Source organism: Nicotiana attenuata, unplaced genomic scaffold, assembly GCF_001879085.1.
Source record: "Nicotiana attenuata strain UT unplaced genomic scaffold, NIATTr2, whole genome shotgun sequence".
Lineage (NCBI taxonomy): Eukaryota > Viridiplantae > Streptophyta > Magnoliopsida > Solanales > Solanaceae > Nicotiana > Nicotiana attenuata.
Window position 1 is genome coordinate 55,178 of NW_017671287.1, and position 11,190 is coordinate 66,367.

An 11,190-nucleotide genomic window follows, 5' to 3' on the forward strand; every position below is an offset into this window, starting at 1 on the left:
CGAATAAATTAATTAAACCTTGTAAAGCACAACAAGTTGACATTGTGAATAGTAGCCAATATGAGCATGAATTGGCTACAGAAATTGCCATTATGCTGGAGGATTTAAAAAATACTGGGAGGAGCTAGACGAGAAGGCCAGAGTAGAACACCAACAATCAATCGAACTAGATTTTTGGATGCAGATGTCGTAAAAGAGATACTAGATTCAACCAAGGATATTGAGGATACATATTTAGTTGACTCTAGTGTCATTGATACTGAGGATGTTGATAATCCCAATGTTCATGTAGTTGAGCGCATTGGTCCACACTCCAAGCATTTTTTCACATTGTACTTGGATGATAATATGGAAATAGAGTCGTCCGAGCCACTTGAGGAGTCAAAGGATGAGGAACAAGGTGCCTGCATTTTGGAATTTTTCTTGCCAGAAAATCAGGATTACACACCTCATGTAAAGGCCAAGAAGTGCAGAATGCTACATTGGTTGCTTGGGCCAGTTAGATTTGTTCCTCCACCCCTGGAGCATAGCCGAGAACTTGATGCCAAATTGGGGGTCCAATTCATAAGTTCGAAGTGGAGGCAGAAAATGATTCACGTCGTGTTGCGATGTTAAATCAAGCGCTTGTTGGGAGGCAACCCAGCTTTACTGCTTTCTTTTATTATTATTATTATTATTATTATTATTATTATTATTATTATTATTATTATTATTATTATTATTATTATTATTATTATTATTATTATTATTATTGTATTATTTTTTTGTAGTGTCGATTTTTGATTTTCTAGGAGCATGGAAAGCAGAGCTACTTGAAGGATGCAACAGCAAACCAGATGGTTGGAACTAAGTGTGAGGTACCCTCACAAAGGACCAAGCTTGGGAGAAGTCTGAGTACCCCATGAGCTGCTAGTGCTTCGGTCTTTGGCCTACCAGGGAGTTTCTTTTATCCCTTATTAGTTATGGTGTGCATTGGGGACAATGCACAATTTTAAGTGTGGGGTGAGGAGATTGTCTGGGTGACTTTCTATGCTATTTTAGTTGTCTTAGTTTAATTAATTAATTTTTTTCCTTGGTTTTCTTTTTGCCGCGGTTCTTTCCGAAGGTTTTTGATTGAATAGGGTGTAGTTAGTTTTTTTAAGGGAGTAGGAGCTAGTGTGAGATGAATTGAATTGAAGCAATATCTCTTGACTTTGTTATGCCTGAGAATAGTGAGTACTTTGGTTGTGACGCTTAAGCTCAGTTTTTTACTTTTGTATAAGCACCTTAAATTGTATAAGCTTAAATTTGCTTAACTGCTTTGACTAGAGTGTCTTGATAAAACCAATCCTGAGTGAGTTATGTGCCATGTGTGTGTGAGGTTTGGGTGTATTCAATGCATTGCATTGATATCTAGAACTTGCCCCGTACGTTTGCAAGGCAAAATAGTAGTTTTGTTCAGTCTTGGAAGTGATATAGGTGTTTCTTTGTTGAGCCATATATATAGTTTACCCTCCTAATTGCTATGTAATGTAATTAACCTCTTTGAGCCTGTAATCCTGTTTCTTTGGCAACCACATTACAAGCCTTACCCCTTTGTTTGAATTAACCATCTATTTGAATCTGTTCACCTCTCATGAGCACTTGAATTGTTATGAACTTTGTAAAAGTTAAAGTATGGGGTGGTTGGTTTGGCTTTTGAGTAGAACTAATGAAATAAGGAGAAAGGTGCACTGTTTAGAAAAAAAAGTAAGAGCCACTTGAATTGAAAAAGAAAGAAAAGAAAAAAAATAGTTGTATTGCTGTGAAAAAAAAATATTCCTTGATGAGTGGTGACTCTTGATGTAGTTGTGCTTAAAGAAGTATGGGGTAATAAACATTGATGTGAATGTGGAGGTTGGTTTGAAATAAGTAGAGGGTTTGAATGTTAAAGTATATGTATTAAAGTGCTTAGGGAGGTGTAGTCACTCTTATATCTAAATGTATTCTACGCGTCCCACAGCCTACATTACAACCAAATAAAGTCCTCCTTGATCCTAGACTGAATGAGCTCGATTAGTAGAGTTGTACACTACGGGCAAGCCTATGGTGCGTCTTTTGTGGCATATGAATGTTATTTCTGAGAGTGAGTGAATTCTTTCTATCTTGAGTTCCTAAGTGTTCTTAAATTTTATTGGGCGGAACTACTCTCTTTTGTTGTGTGAGGGAACTTGATTCATGTAGGAAAGGTAATGTCAGTGACCTTTATGTTAGAGTAAGTGGGTGAGTTGTGAATAATGCGTGGTACTTGTAAGTCAAATCTTGAGGTGAAGATGTTATGCATTTGTGCTTAGTCTATTTTAAGTATTCTTGGTGTGATGAGTTAGGAGAATTGTTTAAAAAAGGTTGTATCTATAAGTGTAGTTTGATTGCTCGAGGACGAGCAACAAGTGTGGGGTATTGATGTTCGGCCATAATTCCATATTTTAGTACATTATTTACCTTACATTTTAAGTGCTTTAATGCTAAACTATACTATATTTGTGCTTAATTGAGTTATTTTATGTGTAGGTACTTTGGAGATAAAATTAGAGCAAAATAAAGATTCTGCGATATATTTTATACAATAATGATTGATTCACGAGTATCTAATCACTGGACATTATGGGACAATGATGGGACGAAGTAAAACAAAACAAATAAAGAAAAGAAGGAAAGCCATTACCTTGGAGAAATGGATACGTGAAGGAAATAGACAAATAACTATACTTGATTGCAAACACTTCTGGCAAGAATGTGAGGCAGTGAAGAAGCAGGCGACGCAAGCTTTCTTTCTCGCGTTTCAGCTTGCGTCGCTAGGCCTAACACGAGACTTGTCGCGAGGTTTCGACTGTTCCGAGTTTCAAGCCTATTTTATCTCCTATTTGGTTTTGGACTAGGTTATTTTATCTAGGCCTTTTTTCCTACACATATAAATAGTCATTAAATACTAATATTAGGGGGAGACAGACATTAGACTTAAGGAGATCATGGAGCCGTCGTGGAGACCGAGATTCGACCTAAGGAGGCAAGAACACACTAGGAGCAAGACGGAGAATTCTTCTACGAGTTTTACGCTTCCTTCTTCCTTTTTTCCATTATTGGTTATGAATTCTAGTATTCTAGTTTTGCATACTATTATGAATAGCTAATTTGTTATCTAGGGTTTTGATGGAACCTTTTGGAGGATGATTTTCCTATTACGTTAATATAGATTTGCTGTAGTATTTTCTCTATTTGTTCAACTACGTTATTATTGTGGTTGGTTGAAGAGCTCTCAATCGACTGTGCCTATTTAGTGTGTATTACTCGAGAGAGAATGCATATTTAGGTAGTTGTTGAACAACATCACTCCAAACGTATATGAGCGATCAATACGGAGGGTTTAAAGGTGGGATTAGAGATAATGAAACCTTGGGTGCGATCCAAGTGAGCCGTACTTAACGCCAGCTAGCGTAATTCAGGAGAATATGTCTAGTAAATTGTGGTAACTACTCGGAGAGAGTTATGACAGTTAGAGCGCTCATGATCGGTAGAGAATACTTAGGCGAATTTATAGAAAACGTAGCGCGACAATTGGGGAAATCATTACTCTAGACCTCCTTAATCTTGTCTCTAACCCTTAGTATCTTTAGTTGTTAATTTATTATTTTAATTTTTTAGTTAATAAGGAATTGTAGTTAATCAGTTAAATACAAGAATATTAATATCTATTAGTTAGGAATTGTTCAAGCTTGTCTTCTTGGTGATAGTGAACAGCTATAGCTAAGCCTTAGTTTTTTGTGGGATTCGACGCCGGACTTGTAAACCAGATTATATTTGCAACAACCGCTTAGTCCTTGTTTCTCATTCTCTGAGAAGGGTTCATAGCATCTGTTCTCCCATTTTATTCGTTACGTGGGCTGGGTAGTTCTTTTCCAGAGTTTGTTCTTCCTTATGTGTCATATTCAAGTTGTAGCTTGTTGGCGGGTTGATGGTGTCATATGAGATTTTGGTCAGTGTTTGAGGTGGCTCATTGCGGTAGCAGCTTGTACTGGGTGAGACGTGGTTATTAGGCCTGAGATCAGTGCGATCAGATTTATGTAGGGTATATTAAAGAGAAATATCATTATTCAACTCAAAATGAGGTGATAGTTCTTGTCAAGTGGGGAGACTGCATGATTTATTGATTTGGCAGGTGGTTATGAGTTTCTACACATCTCTTTAGTCGTGGCAGCATTTGAGAGTTGGAACGGGTCTTATATGTGTCATGAGGTGTATTTTCGGCATCGAATTCGTGGAATTCCAACTATTGTGGTTAGAGGATGTTATTATGGGCTGATGACTTATGTGGTGCATGGTGGGATTTAGCATAGGCGCATGATCAGGTTTTGGTACGGTGCGTAGGGATTAATGCGGTGTTTGTATGTTAGAAACGGGTCTCGTGGAGAATTCCAGGTGTTGGAATTTGGTTCTAAGGCTTGTTAGCTAAAGTTATAGGGAGGATCTTCAGTTTGGCTCAAGCTAATGTGCTCACATGGGTTGTGGTGGCACGGGTAGGTGCACGAGGTGTTAAACAATGATTTTGGATAACTCCGGAACAGCTCCTAGCAAGTTTGAGGACGAACGCATGTTTAAGTGGGGGAGAATGTAACGACCCAACCGGTTGTTTTGAGATCTAGCACGTCGTTCGACGGCTTGAGGCCTTGAGCAGCTTCACTTCATGTTTTATGACTGGTACGCGTAGTTGGAATTGAATTTTCAGAAGTTCAGAGTTGATTCAGATGGAAAATTCTAATTTCGAAAGCTTTAATTTAGAAGAATCGACTAAAGTTTAACTTTTGAGTAAACGACCTCGGAATAGGGATTTGAAGGTTCCAATAGGTTCGTATGATGATTTCGGACTTGGCTTATGTTCGGGTTGAGTATCGGGTCACCTGGGAACATTTCGGCACTTATTGTGGAAAGTTGGCATTTTAAAGGTTTTAGAATTTCCTAAGTTTGGTTTGAGGTGAACTTTGGTGTTATCGATGTCTGTTTGGGATTTAGAGCCATGGAATAGGTTTGTGTCGTAATTTGTGACTTGTACATAAAGTTTGGCATCATTCCAGAACATTTTGATATGATCGGACGCGTTCGTCGAAGTTTGGAAATTGAAAGTTTAAAGAAGGATTTCGATCGTCGATTTGTAATTTTGATGTTGTTTGGTGTGATTTGAGGCCTCGAGCAGGTCTGTTTCATGTTTTGGGATTGGTTGGTGTGATTGGACGGGTTCCCGGGGGCCTCGGGTGAGTTTCGGAGTGATTTCGGACCAAGTTTGGCTGAGTTGCTGCTGTTGATATCTAGTGCCTGGTTTTGTTCTTCGCGAACGCAGAGGGATACACGCGTTCGCGAAGAAGGATCTCTGGCCGCTGATTTTTGTGCTTCGCGTTCGCAACTAGGGCCTCGCATTCGCGTAAGGTAAGAAGTTGAAGAAACGCGTTAGCGATTGGGGCACCACGTTGACGAAGGGGAAATTGGACCTGGGAGATTTTTGGCCTCTGCGTTCGCGAAAGGTGCACCGCATTCGCGAAGGTTCGCCGGGTAAAGCATCGCGCTCGCGAGATTAGACTCGCGTTCGCGAAGAGCAGTTTTGGAACTGGAGCTGGTTGTGCTTCGCGAACGTGATGGGCTTGACGCGTTCGCAAAGAAGGTCGCCTGGGCAGTGTATAAGTTTGCAAAAAATGGGTTTTGGCTCATTTTATCTCAAATCTTCCATGGGAGCCGAGCTTGGGGCGATTTTTAAAGGAGCTTCTTCATCACCCGTCACTAGGTAAGTGATTTCTCCACATTGTGAGTTAAATACATTGTTTACATATGGATTTAAACATGGAAATTTGTAGAGGTATATCAAAAGCGAACTCCGTACAGGCGATTCTGGTGAACAGTACCAGCGCCGGACAAAAATGCATGTTGCTCCGCCGTCCGGTGTTGAAAAACCACCGGACCAGTCCCAAAAGATGCACAATTTCAAGGAGTACAAACCCCCACTAGGCGCTTCCCTCAAACATTCCCCCACTGCTACGAATCTCAAAATTGGTGGAGCGATCACTGTAGCAAAAAATTGCCTTGGGACTTCTAAAATTTCCAAAGGCGATTCTGGGTCAAATTTAAAAATTCCAAGCTGTGGAGATCATTTATCATCACAAAGCGCACTTCCTCACCAAAAATCAGACCATTCCACCGTGGGAATCGCCGGCAACGACGATTCAAAAAATGCCAGTTTTTCAGAAATGGCCGACGTTAATGTTCCAGCCGTCCAAATGGAAAATGAAAGGTACCAAAATGCTTGCCTTGATGAGGAGAACATCATTGCACCTTCAATTTCACATGGGTATCAAACACAAGCTTCAATTTTACAATCAAAGCAAACTGACAGTTCGAGCAGGCCAGGTATTCGACGAATTGACTCTTCAGGTTCTGAGCCAATTGGAGAGCAATTGGCTATTATAATCTCTTCCTAGCTTCAAAGGAACCTCCTTGCCAAGTTTAAGCTCATTCCACCATGGGAATCGATAACCATGATCATTCCATAAGCCCAGGTATGCACCAGCTGGTCGTTGGGGGTGATCAGGCGTTCCAAATGATTCAAAACCAATGCCAAGCGATTCCTAATGTCCAGGAGAGTGTTGCCAATCCATCAAACCAAATTTTATATTGGCCAATCTCGTCGAATATTAGAAATAGTAATTCTAGCCACTGTAGCGATGCAGATGTTCAACGAAATGCCAATCCCCTTTCTGATCAAATTTCCCCCATCCTATTGGTTGGAAATGATTCCTTAGCCCCCACTGAGGTCACTTACCAAAATTCACCCCAATCCACTGAAGAAATAGTCTTGTCTGATCCTTTGAAGTTCCCAGTTGTCCCCCAGTTGACTGACAGTAGTGTTGTAGCTAGGCAAATGGCTTGTAGCCAATTGGAATCTACTCCTGAGGTTCCAATTCAACTCACTCATCCTCAGAATTCCCAAATGCAACCTCACAATGCCAAAGCCCCACAACAGAAAAATCCAGTCCCTCAAATGCCTGACAAAAATGCAGCAGCTGTTGAAAGTGATCAAGGCCAACTAGTCCAATCTGATGCTGTCATAGTTGATCCCCCTGCTTCACTTGATAGTCACATTGAAGCCCAGTACCAGCAATCTCAATCCACCCCCCAGGTAATAACTCTGCCCCCCCATCTCAAAATGCACCTTTACAATCCGACCAAAATAACCAACCTCCTCCAGCTACTCAGAACCTCCCTAAACCTATTCACAGTCAACATCCTAGAATTTCCTCCAATTTTGAGAGACCAAACAATTCTATGAAAAACCAAAACACCCCAACAACCATCAGGAAACCACAATTCCCACCCCTCCACCTAACACAGATAAAGCAATCAATCCCCCACCCAATCCCAACCAAAACAAAGCCATGCAGCAAGTCAATCCCCCACCCTCACCCCCTACAATCACACATTCTTATGTTACTAGGATGAGAGCTAGACAAGAGGCAAAAAAAGCTCCAATTCAATTTTCTACTCCTGTTATCACTACCAAACAAGGAAAACCAACAGTCATTTTTTAGAAAGATGACTACATGATCAAATTTGCTGACAGGTGTAAGTATACAATGGTGGGCAAGTTTACAAACATCATGCCCAAGATGGAATTGATCAGGAAAAGTTTCATACCCCAAACTGAACTCATAGGTGGTGTTAAAATTTCCCATTTCAATGCCAAAACTATCTATATTGATTTGGACAATGAATATGACCACTCTACTGTATGGTCCAAACAGTACATGTATATTCAAGGTCAGATGATGAGAATTGAGGCATGGAATCCTATCTTCAAACCTAATGAGGATTCCCCCATAGTCCCAGTATGGATCATGATCCCTGAATTGCCCTGACACCTATACTACATGGAGATTCTATCTCCTTATCTCCAGTTGGAAAAGCTCTCTTCCTAGACCTGGCTTCCTTCCAGAAAACTAGAGGCAGTGTAGTCAAAGTGAAGATGCAGCTTGATCTCACCAAAGAAAGACCAACTCATGTTGTTTGGTTGGGATATGATGAAAATCAGGATGTTAATGGAAATGGGCAGTGGCTTGAGATCCAATATGACAACGTCCCATCCTATTGCACCAATTGCAGACACCTAGGACACTCTATGCCAGCATGTCCTGTTAAACTGAGGGATCTTGAAATTCAAAGGAAAAAAGAGGAAGATAAAACTGCTGCAACAATCCCACAAATGAGCATTCAGCAAAAGGCTTCAGAAAAGGGTGAATCAAGCAAGCAATTACAGAATACCAAGCAGCAAGAAAAATCAAAAAAAGGGGTACAAGATCAAAATGCTAAACCAAAGGCAGTAGAACAATAGAATAAGGTAGAGCACCAACAAGAGGTAACTGAAGTACCACCTGATGAATGGCAAACCCAGAAGAAAAAGAATTTCAAAGGTAACTCCCAAAATAAAAAGCACCAGCAAGTTTACATATAAAGGCAACCAACTGCTCAGCAACAACAAGATGTAACCACTGATCAACAAATGCCACAGCACACAGGTATGTCTCCTATCAATCCTCCAGCTCAACTGGAGAGGAGTGTAGATTCTGGTGCTCAGAATCAACCTATTCCCTTAACCCCTCCCCTCCCTATACCCCCTGTGATTGGTGTAGCTGAAGGAGGAAAGGTGATTTGTTAAGAGAAACCTAAGACTAGACAGGAAGGGAATCCAAAGGGGGTGGGCTTTCCTCATGTTCTGCATGAGTGTGCTTCTGCACAAAAGACTGAACCTAGGAAAGACTTCATATCCCCTGCTACCCCTACTATTCTCAATGCCACAGAACAACAGTCTCCTGAAAATGAAGAGGTTGAAGTGCTCATTTCTGAAGAAGATTATATTGCTCAGCAGAGTGATGAGTTGAGAAAACTGGCTAAAGGAAAAGCACATGCAGCATCTGACTTCAGTGTGAAACCCCTTAAATTCAAAAACAAGCCCAGCCAAAAGCAGAGACAAGCCATGAGAAGGCAAGCCTCAGGAATCAGTATAAATGAGCCATCAGAAAATAATTTTCAGAGTCCAATTGCCATCTTGAAAAGACCTCCTGATCCAGGCTCTGCTGATAAATCCCAAGTCTATAAGGATCCAGTTTCTGATCCCTCCTTGTCCCAACCATTTTTGCAAGTGCACAACCAAAACAGAAATCCAGAAAACATTTCTTCTGAACAGCCCACTCATATCCCAACCAGTGTCCTAGCAGCCACCCCCCTTGAAGAATGCCCTCCAAACAAATACTCTCCTGAATTTGATAAATATAGACCCATCCATTCTGAAGATGAAATGAGTGGAGGTATGGAGGATGAAGAAAATGACACCAATGCATCTTTTGATGATGAGCAACAATATGATATGTTGGTTAATGCAGTGAATGGCCCATATGATCAATCTGATGCCATTGATACCCAAAACCTCTCTCCCAGAACCTACAACCCCTCACCAAGACTCACAAGAAGTAGGGCAGCTGGAAACACAAGTGTGCCACCAAAACACAAAAATCCCTCCCATTTTTAATGATTAGTACACTCATATGGAATGTTAGAGGGATTAGAACCTCTGGTGCCATTGAGAGACTGAAAACATTGAAACACCTTCACAAAACCTCTTTCATAGCAGTCCTGGAACCTTTCCCTGACACCTCCCACATTAACCACTATAAAATCCAAATGTCCATGCAGAATGCAGCTTTTAACATCAATAATAAAATCTGGATCTTCTGGGATCAAGATTATTCTGGCACTGTTATTGACCATCATGAGCAGCAGATTTCTATTGAACTGAAACATATAGAGGCTGCAGAACCATTCATTCTTACCATCATTTATGCCAAATGCAAGCCAGTTTTAAGGAGGCCTTTATGGGACTGCCTGAGAACCAAAGTTGCTTCCTCTAATACCTCATGGTGTGTCATTGGTGATTTCAATGTGATTTCTTCCATTGAAGAAAAAATTGGTGGCATCCCTTATCAGATCAACAAAAGTCTGGATTTTCTGAGTATGATAGACGATTGTGGGCTCACTGATTTAGGCTACTATGGACCTAGATACACTTGGTCTAATGGTAGAGGACCATGTTCTATTGTTTGGAAGAGACTGGACAGAGGCATGGTGAATGACAATTGGCTAGCCTCCTACCTTGCTACTACCATCAGTCATTTGGCATCAACAGGATCAGATCATTCTCCACTTCTCATGGAAATGTATGTCAGACCAGAGAACACAATCAGATACTTCAAATTCTTGAATTGTTGGACTGTAGAGGACTCCTTCCTTCCTTTGGTTCAGACAGTCTGGAATAAACAGGTCTTTGGTAATCCAATGTGGGTCTTTCATTAGAAGATCAAGAATTTATGCTCTATACTCTCCAAATGGTCTAGGCAAGTTTATGGTGACATTTTCCAAAGAACCAAGGAATTTGAAGAGAAAGTTAGAAAAGCTGAGGAAACCTGGGCCCATACCAACAAGGAATCAGATAGAGCAATGGCTCATGAGCTCACAGCCCAATATGTTAAATACCTGAAAGTTGAGGAGTCTGTCCTGAAGCAAAAAACTCAGCTCCAATGGTTTAAGGATGGTGATGCTAATTCTAAGTACTTCCACAGCTTAATCAGAGGTAGGAGGAGAAAGCTCTACATCCATAAAATAAAAAATGAAGATGGTGACTGGATCTATGGGGATGAGGCTATTGGTGAAGCTGCTTGTGACTATTTTCAGAACCTTTTTTTTGGTCCAGGGGGAACCATAAGGGAATATCTTCTATCTTGTATCCCTTCTATGATCACAGAAGAGGATAATGATAACCTTAACAAAGATCCAACCATGGAGGAACTCAGGCCATTGTTTTCTCCATGAATCCTGTCAGTGCTGCAGGTCCTGATGGCCTCAATGGAAAAAAATTTCAGCATTGTTGGGATATAATCAAAGATGACCTTTTAAATGTGGTGAATGCCTTCTTTTGTGGCCAGCCCATGCCAAGATACATGACCCAAGCTTGTTTGGTTCTCCTACCCAAAGTTGAATTCCCTAATTCCCTTTCTGAATTCAGACCTATAAGCCTGAGTAATTTCATCAATAAAATCATCTCCAAAATCCTTTGTTCCAGAATTGCAACCCTTCTTCCCAGAA

The 11,190-nt window shown here is 40.7% G+C and overlaps 1 protein-coding gene across 1 annotated transcript; it reads left to right on the forward strand.

Moving 5' to 3' along the window:
• The first annotated feature begins 9,732 nt into the window (after positions 1 to 9,732).
• Positions 9,733 to 10,917, forward strand: LOC109207293. Its single transcript, XM_019370183.1, has 2 exons — positions 9,733 to 10,385; positions 10,443 to 10,917. Exons 1-2 carry the CDS (start codon positions 9,733 to 9,735, stop codon positions 10,915 to 10,917), a joined length of 1,128 nt encoding a protein of 375 aa, XP_019225728.1.
• The last annotated feature ends 273 nt before the right edge of the window (positions 10,918 to 11,190 follow it).

Coding starts and splice junctions, on each gene's coding strand:
- LOC109207293 (XM_019370183.1), top strand. CDS start 9,733: ATGTCCATGCAGAATGCAGCTTTTAACATCAATAATAAAATCTGGATC. Junction 10,386..10,442: donor CAGGTCTTTGGTAATCCAAT/GTGGGTCTTTCA, acceptor CAAATGGTCTAG/GCAAGTTTATGGTGACATTT.